Consider the following 25673-nt stretch of genomic DNA (forward strand, 5'->3'; position numbering starts at 1 on the left):
GGTGACACTGACTCTCCGATCGTTTCAGGAGTTACAGACAGTGTCGGAGTAGTATTATCTGTGTGTCGACGTTTTATATCCGTGGTTCATATTACCACAGAATATAAAACCATACAGATTAGTCAGGTTGGAGCATTTTTCATACTTGCCCTGAAAACCACAAATCTTACCTAGTAAACTAATTTAGTTGGGATAGCGGAAATGTTTGTTAATTATAGTTCCAAATCTAATATAAAAAACCCAAATTAAAATAAGAGCATCGCTGACTGAAACTGTAAAACATTACCAGCTAAATAAATGGATGACATTTCACCATTCTTCATGCTTTTCCGTGTGTTTTTGCATATAATGAATACAAGGTTACAGTACTGTCAATAGAACGTAGGTATTTTGTTTGAGTTCGTGCTATGGATTGATGTACTGTGGTCATAACTATGGTTTGTGCGCATTTGTTTTTCCTGTTTCTATATATATTTATATGCTCGAAGTTCTCTGAACATAACCTATGAAAAAATGGTGTTGATTATGAAGTAATCATTGATGGGTAGCACATTGTGAAAAGAGATGACAGATAAAAATTATTTGAGTATTGAATTTCTGTGTACGATTATGATTTTACTTTGTGTGACAAATGTTTTTGTTGTTTCGCAAAAGTCGTCTTCCGTTGGTAACGATGCACCAAGTCCAGAAGAGAGAAATAATTTAGAGCCGACGTTAAAAATTTTATATTGGTGGGTAAAGGTGAAATGTCATTAACTGATTAAAATGTTATAAGCGTTTTAAAGTACAGGCAAATATGAAACCTCTAATCCACAGACACAACTGAAATTAATTGCAGACTTGTAACCACAGACGGAACATGCACAACATTATATGGATGCGGATCTATATTTCAGCTTTCGATGATGAAGTTTCACAAAATGGCAAAAATGTGATGTTGATCTAAAAAATATAATGAACTTTGTTAGTTTGAGTGTTTACTTACAGTTACTGATCCAGACAAAAAAAAATACCAACTTCCCCACGGTAAACTGGCCCCCATGCCAAATAGTCAGTGGCAGGTTAGGATGTAATTGTGGTTTTGATGGGGTTTTCCCACTTAACATTTTTTCTATAGCTGTGCAGAAATTGGCAGTTTCGGAATTTTATCAGTTACTTGTGTTCCAATACAGTGTTGAAGATAATATAAGCATAAATTTAATTTAATTCTGCTCTTAACTGAGAGCTGTGAAGTTTAAAGATACAGAAAAGTAGCAGGTTTTAGGTTCTTACAGCACAGAGTATGATGATGTCTGTTTTCTAAAGGAATATGTCATGTGAAAGTGAGACACTACAATAAGAGTCAGTAAATTATTTAAAATAAATCCCAATTTTACTGTAGCTGAACTCTGTGAATTCCATTAGGATGTTTAACTAGAGAAACTCGTGTAACTTTAAGTATGTCTGCTTCCCCAGCAATCAGGTTTGATCTCTCAAACCATGTTTTCTTCCTCATGTCCCAATAAATCCTGTGATAACCTCTTTGTATACAACACCTTCATCTATACCAGTCACACCTATTGGAACATACCACAAACTAAGCACACATACCTCTTACCATGTGCACCTAGATCCTGAAAGAGATTAACATTATTCACTTTTCCCCATTTTAAAACTTAAAAGAGATATCTCATTATCATCCATTCTTAGAAAACTGTGCAGAACTATATGTACATTCCACCATTAACAATGCTAGTTAAAACTTCTGACCACTAATGAACGAAAAATGTCATATCACTAATGTTATTGTCCTCTCATTGTGCTATAACCGAGGAAAGAGGTGGAAGGGGAGGTACTTGTGTATAAGCTACCAGAGAGTCAATTAATTAATTAAAAAATTAATTTTCAGTTACTCGTGTGGGTATCGAAAGGTGTTTGAGCAGTATGCAGCCATGCTACAGCAGAAATATCCAGAGATTAATGTAGAAGGTGATCTCTACCCACCCTCAGATTATAATGTAATGTTAGCTAGAGCTCTGGTATGTAAAATATTTATACCCCTCTTATTTATATAAATTAGAATTATAGTATATGACAGTATATGTTAAACACACTAAACTCTTCTTACCAAAGAAAGTTTGTGTGCATTGATTTGCTATGAAAGCTTCAAGACTTATATATGTTAAGAAATAATGTGATGCCAGTTTTGAAGAAAGTTCACTGTGCTGCAGCAGACAGCTGGATTATTCCTTATATTTTATAACAGTGATTCATAAAGTGTTATCTCCAGGGCTGCATTGAGTTATTTGCTCATTATGTATTTTGTAATGAGTTATGTCGTTACCTAATTCCTGTTGGTATGTTGGTTCCGTGGAAGATTTAAATATTCTGAACTTTCCATGAAGGCAGAGAGTTACAAATGCCCTTGCCTTTTATTGGAGTAAATGTACTTTTCCGTTTCAGCTGAGATTGAAGATGTACTAAAATGTATTGAATTTAATATGGAACCTGAAGATGGCTGTCTTCTGGGTTGTTGCATTGTGTAGTCTGGTAGAAGTTTACTGACGTTTCAGAGGTCCTTGCTCCCTCCATCTTCACCCTGATGATGGAGGCCTGACAGACTCCCTAAGGCCCACAAAAGGGCTGTTTCTCAGACTTCTCTCTCTTTCTTTCCTTCTCTCTGCCTCTCTTACACACACACTATGACATGCCCACACACTCCTATTGGTTCCCACCCTGTTGCCTGAATCTGCCACCAGTCCCCACTGGTTAGGAAACTTCTTTTACTGTCTGGTCCCTATAACTCCAGCACTTTCCGCTCGTGTGGCTTATTCATCGTCCTGATGATGGAGGCAGCATGGATCTCTGAAACATTGGTGGACATCTACCAGACTACACAGTGCAACAACCCAGAAGACTGCAATCTTCTGGATATTGTAATAGCAACATAATGGCAAGGTCATGAAACCCCACCATTCATCTGTGTAACCTTGTATTATTAGTATGCGTGTGTCATATTACTCTTGACAGTCTTATATAAATAAATTATAACTATACCAAACTTACCTGATCTAGTCTGTAACTGAACTCACATTTTTGGTTAAATAGAAAGTAAAGTTTAAGTGATGATATAGCTGGCGTAAGTATGTTAATATATTTTACAAGTAACTGGACTTTTTGACTGTATTGTAAAGTTATGTGCAAAAGTAGTTTTACTCATTTTTTTTAATTCAGCCAAGACACTTGACCAGAAGTCAAATAATTTCATTGTGGTAGAGTATTTTAATGCTGATGCTGTTTTAACTAAACATTAATAGTTGAAAGTGACTGTAAACTCATAATCATTTTCAAAGATTCAAAATGGAGATCTTCAAATGCAAAGCAAGAATGTTAAACTGCAGGTCGAAGGACAAGCGACCGTATGTCCTAATATGCCACACTTTTTGTTTGTTAAGGGATCTGTCAAAGTGCTGCTGATCGTGTGTATCCTTGGAAGTGTAAATATCTTCAGTTGGCTTGGTCAGCAAGCACCCTCATGGTGGACATGGTGTACCACAAACAAGTTGTATTCATGTGTGATGATATTTTTTCTTTGTAATGCAATAGAAGGACAATTAGTATCAACTGGAGCTTTTGAAATCTCATTAAATGGTAAGGAAGTTCAGACAAGGTTCTAAAGCTTTTGCATGTTTATTATTAAGTCTTCCCCTTAATCATAACTGTTGTTAACAATTATTGTTGTCATTATTTGATAGGTAAATGACCCTGATACTAGAAGCATATTGGTCCTAAGAGAGAGAAAGTATTAGGAGGATGTAGAAATTTACAAAATGAGGACCAAATTAAGTTGTTCTCTTCAGTAAATATTATTAGGGTGATTAAATCAAGGAGGAGATATTTAAGTATAAATTAATGGTTGCTGTTAAAATGAAACATAGTGTTCTGAATTGGAGAACCAGTACTGAATTTACAGAGAGAAATATTTTGGAATTTTATCATTTTTAACTTAGCATTAATTTGGTATAAACTGACTGTATAGTCATTCCACTGTTTAAAAGAATGTGTGTTTGGTTTCCATGCTTTACAATATCAACCCCTTATTACTTTTCTTGTTCATGTGCATTCATGCTAAGTTGCATGATTGATGCAAGAATTAAAATGGTTATGAACTATTTTATTTCTTTTGCAGATAAACCTGTGTGGTCTAAACTTGAAAGTGGAAAAATTCCTCAGCCTCCAGAGTTGTTCAGAATAATAGAGAACCACATGCACACTGCAGCATAAATATTATAGTGCTATTTCTTATAATTTATATAAAACATACCAGTATTTAATTCATAAACAGTGATATTTAATTATTTGATTTTTTATTGAAAAGGCTGTGTTCAAAAGAAGTTGTTTTCTGAGAAACTGATGACTTTGCTTTAATAGAGTGGGAGATTATCAGAAAGCAACTTGTTCTTATTCAGGTAATGTATTTATACTTTCCTATATGCCTCATACTACCGGGTCTACAATTTATGAGGCTGTAGTCGTGCTTGCATTGTGTGGTCGGTCGGCACACTGTTGATGTGGGCAGGAGTTGTGTGCTTTCTTCTGGTGGGTGACCGGCGAATCAGTTTCAGTGCCGCTAGTAACAGCGAACTACGAATATTTCTCGTCACTAATACATGTTATTACATTAATTGTTCTTACCTTAAATCACAAAAGATTTTCAAACTGACTTTCTTGTGCTTGCAGACAAGCTTCACATCTCGTTAATATGTTTCGAAATACTCGACAAAGCTCTTCTGGGGTAAGTGCCAAAATCAGTTGCCGAATATTTTCTTTAAGTTCTTCTGCATTGTGCGGATTGTTTACACAAACCTTGTTCTTCAGCATGCCCCACAGGTAAAAATCGCATGGGTTTAAGTCTGGGGAACGTGGAGGCCACTCATCGATAACTTGTTCACCAAACACTTTTCTTAATGCTAACATCGACCGATTAGCTGTGTGAGCTGTAGCATTGTCTTGCATGAAGAAACCATAAGTCTTTTCTTCATCGGTCATTTCTTGGAAAAAGGGTCTAAGTATTAAATTTACATAATGTTCACAATTTATTGTTTTATTATAAAATATTGGCCCTATTACACTTACACCAGGAAAACGTCTGCGAAATTTACGGCGGCATCTTCCGTAGGATGAATATTTGGCATATGTTTCGACTAAGAACACACGTTGCTTGGTACTATACACCATATTATCAACGTCAATCCGCAACGAGAGACGCGATGAAACTGATTCGCCGGTGACTCATGGGAAGAACGCGCAATACTCCCCCCCACATCAACAGATTGCCGGCCGACCACGCAATCCAAGCACGACCGCAGCCTCATAAATTGTAGATCTGGTATTTCATCACATGGTGTACATTTTAACAACTTTGCTTTGAATATACCATTATATAGATTAAAGGAAACGGGTTTTGAACTGAATGGGATACGTCAGCTTTTGGTCCATGCTGATGTATGCTAGAAAATTCTTTGAGATTACCAGACGACAGTGAAACATAGAAGGGGGGGGGGGGAATTCTATACTTCTAGCTGTCAGTGATTTTGGTGCACATAATTATAACTTGAAACTATTTCCAGAAGGATATTCAACGTATGAGAAAAGAATAAACAGTTACAAATTATTATAGGGAACAAGCTTTCAGACTAATGTCAATCTGATTTTGTTTTAGACACTGCTGTGAATATTACTTCTGAAAAAGTGATTGGTGTAGTCCTAGCTACATGCATATAATATAAGTTTTTGAGAAAGCATAGCTCCATTTATGTATCAAGCACAACATTTGATAAAGAAGGTAATGCATGTGAAATAATATAAGATGGGGTCTGGAGAAAGAAATATGTCAAACTTGTTGAAGTGAAATCATTGTGTGAGTGAAATATTCGAAACAAAATCAGGAAAGTTTTGTGCATCATTTCATTGGCAAGAGTAAGTATCTTGTTAGTTCCTTATAGTGTACATTTTATTTATTTAATGCATTGTTATAATTAGAGTATATTGGATTTAGTGAGTTTAAAAAGGCAATGTTTTTATTTTTTGCCTTTACAGCACTGAGTTACTGATCACATTTATGCTGATTATTGTAAAATATCATCCACAGGTTAGACATTTTAGATATTGCATTGCTTCTCACTTGTACAAAAGTTTTTAATTGAAATACAGTAACAATTTTGCAGGGGTATAACCTCTTTTTCTTTCTTTGTGTGACTTATTTGCTTTTGTTTATTTCCCAAGTTTTATGATATAAGTACAGATTATGTGAAGGCTATTGAAGGTTTTTGTTAAACAAGGAAGATACTTAGTTTTGAGTGTACTGAAATAATGAATGGCTTGGAATATGTGATTTTATAATTTCATTCTGTTTTCTTCAGTATTTCACATAAGCAAAAGATATGAGTGTATGAATTAAAAGAACATTTCTAAAAGCTTGAAGTACTCATCAAATATTCCCAAAGTTCAATAAAAATTAAATGCTGCATATTTGTAATGATAAATGATGATAAGTGATTTTCCTGTTACCACCTTGAGATCATGTGAGCAAAATAGACTGGGAACAATAATGCTGATGTTTCTTATTAATAGTTTGGAGATTTAAAATGTTACCACTTTTCTGCAACATGTCATGAAAGAGATATTTATTTGTATGAATTTTTTATCTGATTAATTTTATTTAATTTTGGTTAAGCAGTTTTAATGTCTTTATGTCATTCTTAATATAATTTAGAAGACATTGGTTTTCAAGTTCATATTATCCACTTAAAAATAAGACAAAATATTATGATTTTGGTGAGATTTCAGGTTTTCACAGTGACAAGTATGATGTTTCACCATGTAGTCCAGTAGATAGTGACATTTCAGAGGTTCTTACTGCTTTCATCATCAGGGCCCTAATGATGGAGGCAGTAGTCACTTTGAACAACAGCCTTGAATTAGCACATTTGTATATATCTGTTTGTTTCCTTGTGGAATAAATTGTTTTCTGCAACTATTGCTTTGTGTAATACTCATGTTACTAAAATGTGAAAGGCCTCTACTATAAAATGGAAGCACTACATTAGTGCAAGCATTAAGAATGGAAATATGATGTAATAGTAATTACTTATAGTATTTACCAGTTGTTTGGTTTCCAGAGTCATATTAACGTACAATTACAATGGTTCTATGAGAATCAAATTCTTCACATGTGACTAACTGTACAAAAGAATGCCTACCCTTGACTATAGCTGTTTTTCGAAGACATACATGTATGATGGAGCACTTTATTATACTCACATCTTTTACTTGTCACTGGCAATACAACATATCCTGAAATTTATGATTGGCAATAATCAACCTGTATAGCCAGAGTTACCTACAGCGTTGCTAAATGAACTAAAAATAAAAGTATGTAACAAGTGTTATTATTTCCTGTAGTTTGTCAATCATTATCATAACATCCGAAGATAGCAGTGTTCTGGAATGTAGCGCCGTATAGTTTGATCAGGGCGCTAAAAAACAGAAGACCGGAATATTCATATTCACCGCCGTGAGAACCTCAAGTCCCATTGTGACATCTATCCTCGTATCGTTCAATGTATGTTTTGTGCACCGGTAGATGGTGTTTTATAGTTCTGCTCGGACTATACTTTGTTTTTCAAAGGCAAGTAATCTTGGTGTGAAAATTTGAAATGTATTTTTCAAAGTTAAATTTACTTGCTATTAAAGTGGCATTGCAATACGTAACTTCTTCGTATTTAATAATTCATAGCTCACAATTAGGTGCTTAAAATTACCAATGTGGTTTCGTCTACCTGGTCACGTGTTGGTTTATTTACCAGCAATCTATGTTGGTAACCTTGGTTGCAGTATCGTAGAAAACATACCACTGCTGCGTTGTCATTGGAAGTTAAAGGGAAAGTGTGGTTGTGTCGTGTAATAATGGTGGAAGTTCGGTACCTGTCTTTCACACTTTTCGTATTTTTTGCTGTTTTCACAATTAAAGATTTATTTGTTCAGTCGGAATCGTCGGAACTAGACACGAAGGAAATACCCGTGACGAGGGTGGGATCAAATAAGTTTATCGGACCGACATTAAAATTCCTGTATTGGTAAGCATTCAAATATCCAGTACTGACAGTGATTGATACTGGATTAGAACGTTAGTATGATAGCAATACATTGCTCTTCTGTCTTAATTCTACAACAGTAAATTACGTCAAAAGGGTTAGGTAAAGCCTTTGTTAGGAAATGTCAGAAGCGGGTTAGATGTACGAGACCGTAAATGTTTGCAGAAATAATACCTTATAATGAGGATGATTATTGGTAGGGATATCATTGAGAAAAACTTTTTCGGTTACCACGTGACCTGGCTTGATACAGTTAACTTCAGAAGATTCTTAAATGTTTTCATTGTTGAAATTTCACAGCCACTCAGTTCTCCTCTTTGACAAACCACTTGTGGATTCTGAGCTGCAAGGAAACTGATTATTTTCTCTTTCTTATTTTTGTTATTGTGGACGGTTGTTTTGTCAACTCTATAAATAACAGAAGTTTTACAGAGCTACATTCTTCTACTTTACTTTTATATGTATCTTCTTTTTAATTGTTAGCATTATTTGTTTGTTTTGTAGACTTTTTCAAGCCCTAAATGCAGGGTGATTGAAAAGTCACGCAACCATTTTAAAATATTTATTGATTGTTGCAGTTCAGTACAATTTGACTGGATTAATAAACATGAAATATCGCTGTCTATTTAGAGCCCACATAGGTTATGTAATGCTGTAACTTATTTGCACCAGTCTATCAGTTATCTTCAAATTGTTGAAGTGCAAGGATGTCTTTTTCACAAGTGCAGCAATTGTCCATTGTCGAACACTGCCTGGCATCTTATTCTTATTTAACTTGCCAGAATGAGTTTAGGGATACATTTCCCAGTTCTCCTGTACCGAACTAATCTACAATATCTCTTATGGTAAACAAGGAAGCATGCCAGTTCAGAATATTTCAAGCTTATAATCTTCATTTGAAGCATAATATGATCACATAAATTTACACTTTGGATGTTTATATTTTACAGCTTTTCTTGTGGGTATCAGAAAGCATATCAGGACTATGGGAATATTATACATGGAAAATATCCAGAAATCACAGTAGAAGGTGAACACTATGTCCCCCCTGGTTATAACATGTTTCTTGCAAAAGCATTGGTAAGTAGAATTATGTTATTTTACAGTGTGTGTGAGAATTATGAACAAGTAATTAATTATTCTTACTAAATTTTGTTGAGTGGAAAGGAAAGAACTGGCAAATGTGCTTCTTTCATTTGTTAAAGAAAGAAGCACATTTTTTATTTTGATATTATGATTTGTTTTGATATGGGCATGTTTCTCACCATGTCTCTTCTGCTTCACTGACAGATGACTCTGGCATTTGAATCAGGATTGAATAGAAATTGTGCAGAGGCAGCAGGCTTGCCATCTACTACTCTGAAGCACTAAAAGAGACTAATATGACAATTTGATTTTATCAACTGTCCGGCTCAGTCAAAAGGCTTAATCCTTGAAAGTGAGATGAAGTATTGCTTGTATTAAGTTGCTTTAATTCTGTTTTCAGGGAATTGGAAAACTGCTTATAATAATGTGTATACTGAGTGGGGTGAATATTTTTGATTTCTTTGGACACATAGAACCATCGTGGTGGAAGTGGTGTGTGGAGAACAAACTTTATTCCTGTATGATGTTATTTTTCTTGTGTAATGCCCTGGAAGGGCAGTTGGTTGCAACTGGAGCGTTTGAAATATATTTTAATGGTGAGTAGAATATTGTCATTCTAAAGGGTTCGAGAGTGATATGGTATAGTGACTGACCACGGACTGGGCGACCAGGCTTTGATACCTGACAGGGGCAGAGGATCTTTCCTCTAGCCTACATGTCCAGACCAGCTCTGGGGCCCACCCAGCCTCCTGACCAATGGGTACTGGGATCCATTCCTGTGGGTAATGTGCTGCCAGAGTGTGACGCTGACCACTCATTCTTGTCTAGTGCTGAGGATAAGAGTGAGTAGGAGCTTTATCTCCTCTCCCTTCAAGCATCCCAAGAACCTCAGTACCCATTGGTTAGGAGATTGGGTGGGCCTCAGAGCCAGTCTGGAAAAATCCTCTGCCCCTGTCGGGGATCGAATCCCGGTCGTCCAGTACAGTCAGTCACCACTGACTGAGCTACCACAGCTCATATTGTTCAGTAAACAAATAAATTAGAACTTTTTCTTGATCACTTTTAAAGACAACTCCTAATCCACTGATACTTAGTGTACCCACAATTTATCTAAATGAATAACACAGTAGATAAAAAGCAATCATGTTCAAGGTGGTATGATTTTTTTATTCTTGGAATTTTTTCCTTCTGCATGTCTGAAATAAATGTGTCTTTTTAGTATGACACAGTTTCAAGTGATTTTGAACCTGAAGCAAGAGACAGCAGATCACTCCAAAACATCAGCAGTATGTTATAGTTGTATTGTGTCAGTGTTGTACTTTAGATTTATATTTTGATATTAAATTTGTACATGTATGGAATATAGCTTTTTATTTTCAGATGTGCCTATTTGGTCAAAGCTTGAAACAGGCAGAATACCTCAACCACAAGAGCTTTTCCAGATTATTGATAATCACTTGCAATTCCAAACAGAAGTAGGAGCAAAACCTGGATTTGCAAAATAATGGGTTGGTACTTTTTCACTGAAAGTTTAATTTTTATGTCATGGTTTGATGATGACTTGTCTGTTTGAAGATTTATCTCATTGAAGTGGAGAAATGACAAATAATGGCTAATTAGTTCATGTTAAGATGCCTGCCTTAGGTTTGGAATTTCACAGCACGAATTATAAGTACACTGTTCATTTTATTGTGCTTGATGTTTGATAAAGTACTCAGGTATGTACTTCACATAATTCATTTGAAGTTGTCAACTCAATCTTTGACTCCCTTTGTAAGCTTATACAGTGAAATCTGTGTACTAGTGAATCAACTAACTCCATTTCATCTAGAAAAGCTAATAGGCTCTCAGCTGTTCAAGAAGTTCTAGACTTTTTGTGAATCCTGAAGGTTTATTACTGTACTCACAAGAACATGTGATTGGACCCTGTCTTATGCTATTTGAATTCATTAAACATTCTCATGTTTTTTGTTAAAATCCATTTTAATATTATCATCCTCTCTGAGCCTAGGACTTTCTAGGTGTCTCTTTCTTAAGGTAAGCATTTTACATCTCTGCCATACAAGCTACAAGCTGCATGTGCTGTTAATATCATCTTTAATTTTATTACCATAATAATGTTTGGCTAAGATTACAAATTATGTAGTTTCTTATTATGTAATTTCCTTCATCGTCCTGTTAATTCCTCTCTTTTAGATCTCAGTATTCTTCTCAGCATTTTCTCTTTCCATAGCATGAGAGACAAAGTTTCATATCCACAGAAACAAACGGGTAAAACGATAGCTTTTGTATATCTTGGTCTTCATGATTTTAAAAGGAAATCTGAATGTCGTGGTCATGTGGTTAGCATTCCTGCTTCACATTCAGGAAGTCCTGGGTTCAGATCTTAGCCTGGAGGGCTTGTAACCTGACTTTTTCCTGTTTTTTCTCAGTCCCTGCAGGATGTCAGGATAGTAACTAAAATTAGGCTAAGACTGCTTCCTTCCACATCCTTTTCAGTTCATTATTCATTCTATAATTTGATGCTGTATAATCTGAGGTGTTTATAGTGTTGAATAAATAAACAAATTGATGAGGTTGAGAAGGTAAAAGTTGCTGAACTGACTGGTAGCAAGCATTATTCATATTTAATGTGCTGTTAAAATTCATCATGAATACTGGGTTGTTTTCTTATCACTTTTCCCCCCAAATATTTGATCTTTGTCATATTTTCAGAGATTTATTAGCTATCATTAGAATATGATTTTGTTCTGCATTCTGGTGTAAAGAACCATTGTAATATAATTTTCTGGTCTCCTGGGCATTCTCTTGCAATGACCCTTCCTAAACAGAATGTGCATGTATTTGTTGTCTGCAAGTGCGTTCCATAGCTTTCAGCCCAGTCTTCTTTTATTTCTTCACCTTAAAATACCACTAATAATTTATTTCTCATAGGTGCATATATTTTGCTCAGCACTTCATAGATTCCAATTCTTACAATAAATGTCCTTGTTTTCAAAATTTCTAATTGTAATTTCCTGTTTTGTATTTACAGATAAATGATCACTCAGGAATGTTCTGTATTGCTGCCTATGTAGATATATACAAATATGAGATCTACAGATGCCTTCATTGACAACTTTGAACAGATGTAGCTTTCAAAGTCTGAGTTTCCATGAATGCTAAAATCCTTTTAGACTAACCATATAGAAAATTTCTCCCTTGTACTGGAATGTGGTGTGCAGTGTTTATTTTGTTATGGAACTGACAGTTTGCTTTAATGTGATGTAGCATTCTGGTGTTATCATCACTGTTGTGTGTGATTTTTACAATGGAGACGTAGGTGATTTCATTTGACTTGAGTACAGAGTTAATAATGTTATTAAAAGAATTTCATGAACTTTGAAGTGTGGTTATTGTGAATGTGCCAAATGTTATTTTTCAGTAGGGTATCTTAAATTTTGACACCAGTAGAATGCATAGTTCTTGTTCAGCCCTACTTTACATTACATTGCATTATTTTAAAAAAATAAGGGAATATGTGGAAAAATGTATATAAGAATGATTCATTTGGTTTGGTTTAAATAAAAATAGAAATTGGGGATATTCAGATTAATGTAATGGCAGCAGACATACACACATTCTTCTTCTTCTTCTTCTATGGCTCTCCGGTCCATATTCGGTCCATGGCCTCCTCAATTGAGGTTTCAAAATATCTTCCTTTTTACAGTGCAAGGTTGTTAGCCTTACGACCAACCCCCAACCTGGAGGACCAGGGTACCTGTCTTAGTCTGACCTCTCCCCCTCGACCAATCTGGCTAGGGAGGCCCTACCAGTAGCTATGCTACTGCCAGCATAGCTCTTGGGATCACTGAGGTACTCAAGCCCTACCACCATGACAAGATGCAGGTACCATTAAGTGAGGCATACACACATTAAAGATCATAAATTTTTATTTGAAATGTGTATGACCAATAGGATGACTAAAGTGCTGAGATAGCTTAGTGTGGGCTGTGAGCTTGATAGCTGGGGTTAGATTACCGGTAGGAGCACAGACATTTCTTCACCGTTGCCCTCAGACTGGCTCAGATGCCAATCCATCCATTAAGTGGGCACCAGGGGACTTGCTCTACCCTAATGGGGGTGGGGAAAGAAAAGTGCTCAGGGTATGAGGTTTAGTACTCACTTCCATCTAGTGCTGAGGTTAAGAGTGCATGGAGCTATACCTCCACTCCCTGGTGCTTATATGAAATTGGGGGATTCAGATCTCCGTAATATGTGGATGCCAGCCATACTTTAACTACAGGATTGGTTTAATGCTTTAGCACTGTGATTAGGCTGTGATGATGCACAGCTAACAGACGTTAATTAAACACTTTACCTTTTACTGTATATAACTTAAATTCAAAGTTTTGTTTTTGTGTCATGTTTCTGCTGTAATATCTATAACCAATTGAATGAAGTTTTGATGATTAAGTTAAAGAATGTCACTTGCAGTGGTACTGTTATGTTAATCTGTATGGAAATATGTTATTATAAATAAAACAATTCTTTGTTTCACCCCACCAGCATTGTATCAGTAGCAGAAGTTGAAATGTAACAAGTAAGATGTAAGGTTCATTTTGTATGCTAATAAACCTGTGGGTACCATTTCTGGTACCAGCCAAGCTACTATCAGCTTCTCAAGAAGGACTTTGCTCCATGCAGCTGCTTTTAATGCTGCCTAGCATGATTAACACATTTCAGTCGCCCTGCAGCATATTTTTGTAGTCATTTCGGATATGAAAAGTTATAACGTTGGCATCCATGCTTCTCATTGTCAATCAGCTGTCTTTGAGAGCAAGTTCCATCTCCATCATTTAAAAACGCGAGATTAAATCTCTCGATTGTTTGACCCTGACCTTTAGCAGCAACGCCCGCTCAAGTTTGTAATGTGAGTGGTGCTCAGACATAGCTTACTGATAACGGAGATTCATTCAGATCACAGGTAAGATTGTTATTCTGTATCTGTTGTAATAAATTTCGTGCAGTCTCAAACGTAATGCTGTTGCGTCATGTTTTTTTTTCAAATCGTATTTTTTTTGTGAGGCTTATATAACTAAATAACTGACCCATAGAATACGGCTTTCCGAAGAATTAAAAAAAACATGCAATGGGAAGAAGGTGATCGGGGCCTGGATGTGCAAGGAGAAACAATAAATTCCTGTCAGAACATTCGGCCACCAGGCTGATGTTTAAACCAGTAGGCTCCCGAGCAGAAAGCGTGAGGCGTGACGTTCAGGTCACTTTTTCGCCCGTTAGTTATGGCGCTGTATAAACTGCAGATGCCTTGAAGCGGCTATTCCATATGATGATGGTTGTTAGAAGTGAGATGAAAATTTGAGACAATCTTTAGTCATTTGTACGTGTATTATATCATGACGCCACTACAGTTTAGCAAGGAGCGGATAATGTTAATTTTTTCCAATTATTTCACTGTTCTAGCCTTTTCATGTATTCACTACCGAAAACTGCTGCCATCTTATGGTGCTTCTCCATAGTAATTGTAGCGCGAGAGCCCCGAGTGATTGTAAATATTGCAGAGCCATCTGTCGGTGAACTTCGGCACTTCTGGGATAGCACAGGACTATGGTATTATGATTAATTTCAATAAATCGGTCGTTCGGTTTTTCTCTGTTTGTTTGTTTATGTCATCTGTATCGAGATTATGATAATTATTTACAAAACGCATACAAATACAGCAGATTGCCGCTGTTTAGGCTACGTTTATTGCTTCGTGACGGTTGAATTTTCGATTCCCAGTAGGGAGAGATATTTTGCTGTGCATTATTACGCCCGTAACGGCTGTGGGAGCCATCCAACCAGACATCAAGTTAACATCAGTGGCCTTTTCTGTGAGACTAAAGCGGCTATAATACGAAACTTAACAACTAGTACCATATTTATAATGATTTTATCTCCCCACCACTTATCGTTTTATTTATTTTTATTTATTCAAATCTCAGCTCGGAGGGAGACTCCTGTAACTGAGGTATTTCGTGATTACTCTCAGTCCCTAAAGGCAAATTCCGGGATAGTGCCGGGTTTTTTTACATTCTTCCCGATTCATTACTACTAATCGATATAACATTCGATCCTTTATTATCTAAGCAATTGAAAATGTCGTTACGTATGTGTTAAATAAACAAATAGACGAAAGAACGAAGGAACACACAAGCAAACAAACGAAGGAATGAGCAAATAGTCTTATGGTGATAACTTTGCAGTCCGCCAGCTCCACGCTCTGTTGTCGCACGTTTTCTGCTGGCCGAGGACGAGCGCTTCAACTTGGCGCTGATCGGTTCTTTGCCGCATCAGTCATTATCACAAGTCCGGATACATTGGCTTCTAGACCTCATCACAGTGAGGTACTACTACAGCGCGTCTGAGGTCCCCGCTTTACAACCTGGTATGAGCGCGGCTGTCGTGTCTCATTTCGTCAGATATGTAAATATCGGGTAGCAGACCTAACTGAAAACCAGAAGCATCACATTCTACCCTACTCATCATTAATTTTCATCTTGCCATTTTATTCGATGCTAAATAGCTTCTAAAATACTATTATAGACGTAAAATGAATCAGTAAAATCGACATCTATAACACCTTGGTTTAGGATTGTTCTCAAATTAAATTTAAAAATGCATTTTCGTTCCTGAAGTTACTAACTCCTCCGGAGTCAATAACTGCTAAGTTGAACTAAATTACTTTTTATGCAACCCTAAGGTTCATTACCTTGTTCACAAGATCCGGCAAATGATCTAATCCCGAACCAGACAAATCCAACCCACGCCCTCACACCGAAAATATTTAAAATATTTGGTCTAACTCATGAATTGTGTTTTATCGCTAGATTATAAACTTAAATATAACATCAAAAACACAATATACATAGAACTAGAAATCTCTGCAGTAGGAAAAATGTTTTTTAAATTCTACAACCAAACATTTTTTATCTTCAAGCTTTATACCATTTTAGCCTACGGCAGCGCCTTAGTCGATAAATAACAAGTATTTGGCCCGACAAAAGAAACAATGTGACAAAATTGAAAGGATTTCCGGACCATTATTTATAGTATTGTTTTCAGTCTGATGGAAACATTGAAATGGGTCTATAAATTTAGAAGGCGAGTCTTTTAAAGTGATTTGTCGAGAAAGGCCAGTGGTTCTCCACATGAGAGCGCTGATGTCAGTGTGTGGCTATTACATAGAATAATGGAATTGCTAGTGCCGTTTCTCGCTTTGGTTGAGATAACCACAGTCGCTGATTGTTAGTGACAATGTACAGAACGTCTCATAAGTCCGGGAACATAGGAGAACTCTGTTATATGGAAGAATACAAACGGAAAAGTTGTTGCAAATTATGTTTCCGGTCTCAGGTGTTGGAATATTTACCGACTAGCCCTTATGGCTCTCCACTCTTTGCTACCAGCAATACAAATTTAACTGAGATGAACGTCATAATTAAGTGCCTAGAACTCCCGCGTCGTATTCGGGAGGTACCGGGTTCAAATCTCGGCCTCAAGACCGGCCATCCTGACTGAGGTTTTTCGTGATTTATCTCAGTTCTTCAAGGCCAAGTCCGGGAGAGGATCTTAAATCAGGCCACGACCAATTCCTTTCACATCCTATCCAATTAATTGCTCACTATCATAGTCTTATTCGACGCTTTGTAGTCTGAGATATTGAAAAAGTGTTGTTAAATAAATAAATTAACGGGGGTGTTGCCACGTCGACATGTTAGCCAAAGAGGGATGTATTTTCGGAGTGGGGGATGTCGTTCCAGAGTAAGGGAAGCAGTACTGAAGAAGACACAGGTACTGCACGAAACACGAAGTGGACGAAGCCAGCGAAATGTCATGTCAACTTAGCAACATCGAACATCGCCGTAACTTCTTACTACTGATAATGTAAAGAGTGTAGCAACGTAATGGCTGTTCCTGGGCAAAACCTCAAACACTTTAGATTGGAAACACTTGATTTGTAACAATTTCTCCCTCTTTATATTTTTCTGTATTTTGCCAAATAACAGTGTTTTCTGCGGCTGGAACTTACAGAGTGTATATGTATCTGTTTTACGTGTAAATGTAAATAAATATGTGTATACATCTTTTTTTTCCATAGAATGCGTCAGAACTCGTAAAATATTTTCAAAGATATGTCAGACTATGTCGTTATTTGCTTGTATTTTGGACTCGATAACACTACTGGATTCTAATTCTGAATTCTTGAATAAGAACTAGCTGTTTTCCTCCTCACATTTCTACACGATGGAAGCCATCTTGACGACTCTGGAACGCCGCTCTACAACTTTACGTTGCTGGATCAGTTGTTCGACTGGATGCAGATCTACAGACTCAATCCTGGGTTCGAATTGATGGGGAACCCATCTCACCTCTTTCGTGACTTCAACAATGACACACAAGTCGAGATGTGGAGACATCTGGTGAGGCAGGTGGCTAGCAGGTACATTGGTAGGTTGAAAAAGGATACAGTGGGATATTATAAGAGACAGGGAGACTGGTTACGGTCTAGACGACCGTGGGTCGGTTTCCGTGACGGGTAGAAATTTTTATCTTCCCCACAACTTCCACGAAAACACTCATATCCATTTAGTTTTGAACTATAAGAAGCATAAAACTTCTCTCGACGTTATAATAACGTGGTTCTTAGGCAAGGGGACAAATTTATTTTTACATTTTAAAAATTTAAGTATTAGACTCAAATATACATGGCGTGTTCTGTGTTATCATGGTAACGACACTTTATAAATTTCACAGGGAAATATCGAACCTAAAACGTAGGTTCCTTTATTAATTTCAGTTAGATTTTATTGTGGGTCTGTAATAAACTTTTAATTACTTTAATCTCCTTTCCACGATGTCTCATGTGAGCTAAAATCTTGTCAATCTTTCCTTGTTCCACTGGCGGAAAACGTCTTCCCCATTCATCATTAGCGCCATAATCACGAGTCCCCAAAACCAAATCTGTCTTTCCGCGTTATCCTCCTTACAGTTAATTTTACACTTTACCACAAAACTGAAAATTCTGGCACAGTAAGGTTCGTACTGGCACTCAGTTCCTCGGGAGAAGGAAACGCGTGATTTTTATTTCAAAACCGCAGAGGACTAGACATAGGCGTGAAGAAATGTAATAAATTTTATCTTGACAACCTCAAGAGAGAACTAGGAATGAAATATGTGGGGAAAAATCGACTGGAATAAAAATTTAAAAGTCTGTTTTATGAGCGTAAGAAAATGCCAATATATAAAGAAATCGTGCCTGCAAAATGTAGCCATCTCATGAACAGTGTCTGAGAAAAAGTTAAAGAATATGACAGATTTACTACTATTGACATAAAAGGTACAACCTCTTATCTACACAGGTAAGTGCTTCAGCATCGTCCTTATTGTCATGGCGTAACTTTTAGATAATTTGATCTCTTTTAACCAATCAAGGCCGTAAATTTCAACACTTGGGCATGCCTTTTCTTTACAATGACTTTGAGAAACATGTTTGCAGTTTGTGAAATGAAACGTATGAAATTTGAACGTGGTTTTGTTAAGAAACAGAAGTATCAAAACTCTCGAAACACGTTTATAAGGTAGGATATAACGTCAGTTCCAGATTTTATTGTATGCCAATTGTAAATTTTATTTTCAGACCGCTACGGGCTTTCTACAGTAGAACAATGGCGATTTGAAACGTGGAACGAGCCTGATTTGAAGAGTTACAACATTTTAAACTTCACTGTAGAGAGTAAGTAACGCAGTGAATATGACGAATGTAGTCCAAGAAATCGGTTATGACGAGTTATGGTATTTCATGACCATTGAATCTATACACCTTCAAGACATGGTTATTAGAAACAGGAACCTCGTGTTTAACTCACGAGAAGCTACGAACGTTTATATGAAGATGTTAACATTACATGTGAAAATATGTCATGACATAAAACGTTATACCGTAACTCCACTGTACTTGCAGGCTATATGCGATACTTCGAAGCGTCTTCTGGGGGCTTGCGAGATGCTGGGCACGGGCGACTGCGGTTTGGGGGCCCCGCGGGTCTGTTTAAGACTCTGGAGAAGCACCCTTTGTGCTGGGGGTTGTTACAGCACTGCGCCAACCAGACTGCCTGTTCTCTAGACTTCATCTCGTTCCATAAGAAAGGGGCAGCCTCCAGCGCTGCAGTGCTGGAGCAGGGCCTGCAATTCGCTCGTGACCTCAGCGTCATGTTTCCATCTTTGGGAAGAATTCCATTAGCAAACGAGTGAGTCTCGTCGATATAAAACAACGATTATAGGAAATCTGATATTTCATTCGTTCGTCTGGCTAGGGGCAGCGAGATTTGGAAAACGATTGAAACACAGAGGAAAATCGTAAAGAACACGAGGAATTTTTAAATTATGTTTGACGTGAGAAAAAAGAAAGTAACTTGAATAACGTGTAATATTTTAATTTATAGGCAGTTTATGAATTGAAGCTTGGATCGTAGGTTATTTAATGTATCTCAAGTTCAGATGTTATTAACTCTTGAAGACAGTCGGTAATGCTGCGTTTTGCATATATATATATATATATATATATATATATATATATATATATATATATTTATCGGTTTCATATGATTTTCAAAGTAAACTACAATTATTTCTCTAAACGGCATCAACTGATTGGTAGTTGTAATGGTTATGGGTTGTGTTTTCTTTGAGGTGCGGACTGAATATTTAAATCTTTTTAAGACGAGCTTCAACTTCAAAAGAGCTGCGTATAGGCTTTAATTATAAAACACGAAGTCTACATTAACTATAATGCAGGTCTATATCACACCGAAGTGTTTTTCAATACCAAGAGCTCATCTTTACGACATCCAGGGCCCTAAATTTAGGCTTCTTCAGCGTATACTTGTAGACGTGCCCCAGAAATTTACTACGGGTACGTATTGCACTGTTAGTGCCAATATCCCAGCTTCAAGAATTTTCTGTCTTCTATAGGTGTGCCATAACACACAAAATAAAGTTATGTAATTTCAGTTTCTGTAAGAGGTGGGTAATTTCTTTACTAGCTATAGGATAAAGGGTCTTAGCATTCGTTCGCTTGCTTCCTCGCACGCAGACTGTTCCTGTAGTGGTTACGACAAAGACAGCCACGTGTTGCTATGTTTACTTGCAGCGAGGCAGATCCTCTGACCGGCTGGTCCAAGAGTGAGCCCTGGAGGGCCGATGTGAGGTACGGTGCCATGGTCGCAGCGGTGATCGCGGATCACCAGCACGTCATGGTGAGACAGCAGGGGCTGCCACTACAACTGCTCAGTAATGACAACGCTTTCCTCAATTACCACCCGTATTACTTCACGCAACGCACTCTGCTGGCAAGGTTAGCTATTCATCGCTTTGGTGGTGTAGTAGCGTCAAATGTAGGCTCATATTCAAATATTTACTAACAATAGCTTATTTGGATACCCAAATAACTCCATAAACTGTGATTACTTCCGAAACACAACATAATAGCACTTTTTATGTATCCGGTTTGCTTTAAGAACGCCATGGGAATGTGACGTTAAAAAATTTGTCTGAATTTCTCAGGTTTCAGATGAACGAAACAAATCCGCCGCACGTGCAGTTCATCAGGAAGCCCGTATACACGACAATGGCTTTGCTGTCATTTCTTGGTAACCAGGAGCTTCGCATGGTTGTAAAAAACCCCGACTACAGGTACGCTTTATTACGCGTATTCAGTGCATGAAATGAAAGTGTATAATAGGAAAGTATATATATACCTATATTTAGTACCTGTGGGGGTTTACAACCTCTCATTCGGAAGCTAACGTTGCCCTAATATCTGTAAAAGATGTTTTGCCAATCGATCGTGAACACAGTGATAATAGATGGCAGCAAGATTTCGGCTGAAGGTCGCGACAGACGGACAGAACTTATCCATGCCATAGAACACAATGAAAACCTGAAATGGGTTTCAAAGGGCTATAAAAATATTAACTTCCATTGTAGTGTTCAGAGTAAATAACTGTGATTTCCATACTGTAAACATAAACTTTTCACAATTTTTAGTTGTTTTTAGCTCTTTTAATCATCTAAAGGGGTTCCGTATTATCAGCATCCTTTCTTTAAAATTTAATTGAAAATTAAAATTTTCGGAAAATATATTTTGTATATTAAAATTTCGAGAGCAGTATCTGAGAAACAATAAAATTTCAACAGAATTTTGTATCCTATTACTACATATTTGAACAGTGTACACGTTACAAGCCAAGAACCTAGTGGGGTTCCATATTATCTCCACTGCCACTGTTCGAAATTGAAGTGTTGGCTGTCAAGTCAATCCGAAGATGTGGCAACGTCGCAACCTCTGCGCGAGTCACCATCCTTCTTGTTTGACTCATGCAGTAGCTAATGGTTTCTTCGTAGGCTGTCGGTTCTGGCTGCAGGTTCTAGTGGGATAGACCCCTGGACTGGGTCGGTCCTACTGGTGTTCAACAACGACACAGGTTCACATCCCGACGAAATTCTCAACGTGACGCTTCGGGTGCTTAATGTGCCCGGGGAATCCCCTCGCTACGTCTTATACCTGATGGACAACGTACTCACGAACCCTGCGCAGATGTGGCTGCGCAATGGAGCTCCTGTGTTTCCAGAACAACAGCTGAGAGCTCGAATAAGAGCTGTTGAGGTAAGGAAAGAGCTGACCAGCCTCATTCGCGTTTTTACTTATTTGCCAACAATTATAGTGGTAATATTTGTATATGGCGACGTACGTTCCTCGTTCTTTCGCAGTCACTCTTGCGCAGACTCACTGATTAGGACTCAACTGACTACCAGGGCTGTGAAGAAAAGCCTTCAGATGGCGAATGATTTAGTTGATCATTTCTTTATGAAGCGGTCTCTGAAATTTAAACGCGAGATAGAGGCTGTCATGGCACCAAACATAAAGGGGTATAAGAATATGCAGAAGAAGGCAAAGTAACCGAAGATCATTTCTTTCTTCAGTAAGTCTTCTGTGGTTTTCCTCCGCCGTCGATAACGTCGACAGCTTTCAGCCACCACATCGACTTCATCCCAACAAACACCAGCACAAATGTTTTTATATTTATAATGATTAATTATAAATATTAACCATCATGTTTCGTCTGTCTTTGGTTTCCCTAAAGCCATTTTTTCAATACGGCCTTAATTTCGCGTATTGAGTCAGGACGTTGACACAAAGAATTGAACTGAATTGAAATAATCATCATTATTATTAGCATCATCTAACACCGTGGAACAGAGGACGTCTTCAGAAGTTAGTATACTTTCACATACTTAAGAAATTCCTAAAATTTTACGCAACCTAAAGGTTCAGTACATGGTTTACAAAATCTCGCCACTGTACCTTATCCTGAGTCAGATCGCATGTTCACACCTTATTTCTTTAAGACTTTTTAAAAAATATTATTATTATTTTGTAGCGTGTTATCATCTTATGACACCTCACTGACGGCATATCACAGTGCCATCACATGACAGTAACCAACATCCCATCAATTAATTTTACAAATTTGTAACGGACAGTTAAGTGAAATAAATATGTGGTTTCTTGACAGGGCCCCCATCGTGCGAGGGGCCCCACGCGTGTGCCCCACTCAGAGAAGCTACGCCTCTCAGTGCCGCTAAAATTACCAAGCGTTGGTCTTCTTCACATCTGCGCTAAAGCAATGCAGGGACCAGGACACGTGAGTGTATTTTTCTGTTAATATAGGATGAACGAGTACATAATATTTCCAATTTACAAACGAGACGCTTTCTAAAATTCCGTAAGTTCCCCCCCCCCCCCCCCCCCCCGTAATTTGGTATTCGATTTCTAATAGAATTTTATAAATAATATTAGGTTCTGAAAGTAACCAAAACAATATGGCTGTTTATAACTGCAATTATTTTTGTTAACTCTTTACAATATACAATTTTTGCTGCTGTTACTCCACTGAATTCGCAAGTGAGATGTTTTTAGTACCAGTAATGAGAAAAATCAGAAACCAATTAAAGATTACAATACTATCCGACTTAATGATAAAATATTTTTATTACTAACTCGAAAGCTGACACTGTCAGGATAGGATAATTTATGCTTATGCAATCCGTGGAATTTAGACTGTACATTTCGCCGCCACAGGTAATTCCCAGAGCGACCACTGCTTCACACGTTCAACTGACACAGATTAATATCAAGGCAGGGAAAAATTTATTTTGTAAGTTTGATGTTTTTGTCTGGGGGACTTATTGTTTAGTAAGTTTATTGTCTGGTAGCACAAAATAGTGTGGGTATGATGACGTAGTGGACAGTTTGGTCGAGTTTCTGCCCTGCTTATTTACTCAGGTAATTCTTCCTTCGATTTCTATATTCTATAATTATTAGACACCACGAAAACATTAAGGAAATTTTGCAGTGTTTTTAGTCGTATTTCGATTAGTAGTTTCGGATAAGAAACAAGCAGGGTGACAACAGACCGACATGATCTTTGAGCTTTGTACAAAGAACTCGTTAAACGTCATTGTGTTGACGTTGCAGGTGTCTCGCTTAATGGTCTGCAACGTGACTTACAACGAGGTTATGCTCTTTTGGAGTGACGTCACCGTGGTTACGAGGTAGGTATCCAGAATTTAAATTTAAGGTTTAGTCGAATATGTAATAAAAATTATTTAGTATGTTTATTTACAGGGGCTAGAGTTAGAAACAGCAAATTGTTTAAGTTTTATTACTGAAGTCGTGAAAATAATAAAATGGAAATTAATTATAAGAGGAACATTGAAAATGTCCTATGTCTGAGAACTGCGTCCTCTTAATCTCGAGACTGGATGTAGTCTAACGCTTATGCTGAATTTAACCGCGTAGAAATTATGATGTAAATATCTGTGTTGGGTTTACAGTCGTTCTTGATGTAGCAGCGATGCCAGAGATTGAATCTATGTTTCTCAGTTTACACTAACTGTATACTCATGGCTTCCTTCATAAGAGAATTTACGAAATTTCATGTCTTACAGGTGCATCAAAACATACGAAGTAGAATTTAACTCTGTGGTTTCTGACAAATTTCGCCGTGTCAATTCGCAAGATACCATCTTTCTATCGTACCAGTACGCAGTTCCATCTGGTCAGTATATATTCTCATTATCTTTAAGTGATACTACTTAATAGTCTATAGATTGACGCACTGGAACGAAACTAAGAGAACAGTTACTCATAAAAACTTCGTTCCAGCTCGTGTTTTGTTCAATATTATCTACATCATTAGGTCTGAAGTCGTCTGAAACCTTTTCGCATCTTCTATTCGTACGCTCTTAAAGAGATTAAGTTTACTTATCTCTGATTTATTTTCAGACGGAACCCAAGGCGAACGAGTGATAGGGTCCTACAGGGTTCGAGCTGTTGACTACTGGAATAGACCCGGTCCCTTTTCATTATCGGTACATTATCCTGGGAACTTCTCTTGTGCTTAAAATTTCAAATATGGCGTCGGGATTTGTAAGGGACCATTGCGCTTGAAGTATCTACATAACCTAACCTATCAACAGTCAAATGAATAAACTAATTACACGCTATTTATTTTATTTTTAAAACAGACCTCCCCGATTCCTATTCGGCGTGCTATCATCTTTCATCAACAGATTCTAACTGTATATTTCCTCTCTCTCGTCATGCCTTTCATTTCTTCATTCTATCCATATATAGCCACAGTGGTCAAGTTGACTCTAATTAAGGTCATTAAAGAACTAAATAAAGAGGTACTAGGACAGAACAAAAAAAGATGAAATAAAACATAGCTTCAGCCTTGAATTTGTACTTTATCATCGCATTAACATCAACTATCGACCTACATTAATATCGAAGACATTAGTAAGGCTTTAGGAATGCTGCAGTGATACATTACCAACATGAGCTACGTAGGAACTCCATTTTGTTATCGTCACTCTATAACTACGAAATATCACGTCTTTCCGTTATATTCTTGTTTTAAATGGATTTTCGAAATATAGAAATCGATATCACGTTGAAAGTTTAATTCATACGAATATTGAAAAATGTTTTTATGTAACGATATTGGAATTTTACGTTGGATACTGGTAAAAGTAAAAACAAATTTGTAAATACTATCTAGATTTTAAACAGAATAATTCTGTATTTGTTAGGTCTGAACGTAACTTTTGTAACTTCCTCTTTTGAGTAACACAGAATCAGTTTTATAATAATGTGTATTTTTATTAGGCTGTTTGTATTTAACGCGATGGAAGCATTACGGATCACTGTTTACATAACGCGGGCCAATTTTTGTTAGCACAATCAATCGAGCAAGTGAAGCAGGGTACACAGATTTGCGGAGATGTGATGCAGAGCGAAGCACTTTCGTGTTTATTTCTGTTCAATAAATTGTTTTTATTACTAAA

The 25673-nt window shown here is 37.1% G+C and overlaps 3 protein-coding genes across 15 annotated transcripts; all 3 read left to right on the plus strand.

The window, feature by feature from the left end:
• Window positions 1-54: 54 nt before the first annotated feature.
• LOC147873725 (thioredoxin reductase-like selenoprotein T homolog CG3887) lies at window positions 55-7018 on the plus strand. 8 transcript variants are annotated; one of them, XM_087349564.1, is made up of 5 exons: window positions 137-437; window positions 655-731; window positions 1889-2018; window positions 3435-3630; window positions 4169-7018. In XM_087349564.1, the coding sequence occupies exons 1-5, from the start codon at window positions 435-437 to the stop codon at window positions 4261-4263; spliced, it is 501 nt and encodes a 166-aa protein (XP_087205690.1). In that variant the 5' UTR covers window positions 137-434; the 3' UTR covers window positions 4264-7018. The 8 variants fall into 8 exon arrangements, with proteins under 8 accessions (XP_087205695.1, XP_087205690.1, XP_087205692.1 ...); XM_087349566.1 differs by having other exon boundaries at window positions 141-385; XM_087349565.1 differs by having other exon boundaries at window positions 141-381.
• An 831-nt stretch (window positions 7019-7849) lies between these two features.
• LOC110837691 (selenoprotein T) lies at window positions 7850-13765 on the plus strand. Of its 4 annotated transcripts, none has more exons than XM_087349562.1 (5): window positions 7850-8117; window positions 9086-9215; window positions 9622-9817; window positions 10588-10729; window positions 12931-13765. In XM_087349562.1, the coding sequence occupies exons 1-4, from the start codon at window positions 7948-7950 to the stop codon at window positions 10698-10700; spliced, it is 609 nt and encodes a 202-aa protein (XP_087205688.1). In that variant the 5' UTR covers window positions 7850-7947; the 3' UTR covers window positions 10701-10729; window positions 12931-13765. The 4 variants fall into 4 exon arrangements, with proteins under 4 accessions (XP_087205688.1, XP_087205687.1, XP_087205686.1 ...); XM_087349561.1 differs by lacking the exon at window positions 12931-13765 and adding an exon at window positions 12256-12600; XM_087349560.1 differs by having other exon boundaries at window positions 7851-8117; window positions 10602-10729.
• Window positions 13766-13894: 129 nt separating this feature from the next.
• Window positions 13895-24830, plus strand: Idua (alpha-L-iduronidase). Of its 3 annotated transcripts, XM_022080113.2 has the most exons (13): window positions 13895-14187; window positions 14685-14831; window positions 15467-15607; window positions 17515-17711; window positions 18901-18996; window positions 19225-19510; window positions 20413-20616; window positions 20826-20954; window positions 21666-21927; window positions 22838-22966; window positions 23800-23876; window positions 24273-24382; window positions 24610-24830. In XM_022080113.2, exons 2-13 carry the CDS (start codon window positions 14692-14694, stop codon window positions 24726-24728), a joined length of 1890 nt encoding a protein of 629 aa, XP_021935805.1. In that variant the 5' UTR covers window positions 13895-14187; window positions 14685-14691; the 3' UTR covers window positions 24729-24830. The 3 variants fall into 3 exon arrangements, with proteins under 3 accessions (XP_021935805.1, XP_021935806.1, XP_087205668.1); XM_022080114.2 differs by lacking the exon at window positions 15467-15607; XM_087349542.1 differs by lacking the exons at window positions 13895-14187; window positions 15467-15607 and having other exon boundaries at window positions 14735-14831; window positions 17475-17711.
• The last annotated feature ends 843 nt before the right edge of the window (window positions 24831-25673 follow it).

This window comes from Zootermopsis nevadensis, unplaced genomic scaffold (genome assembly GCF_977971745.1).
Source record: "Zootermopsis nevadensis isolate Lab colony 2312 unplaced genomic scaffold, Znev_1.0 Znev_ptg000016l, whole genome shotgun sequence".
NCBI classification, from domain to species: Eukaryota; Metazoa; Arthropoda; class Insecta; order Blattodea; family Termopsidae; genus Zootermopsis; species Zootermopsis nevadensis.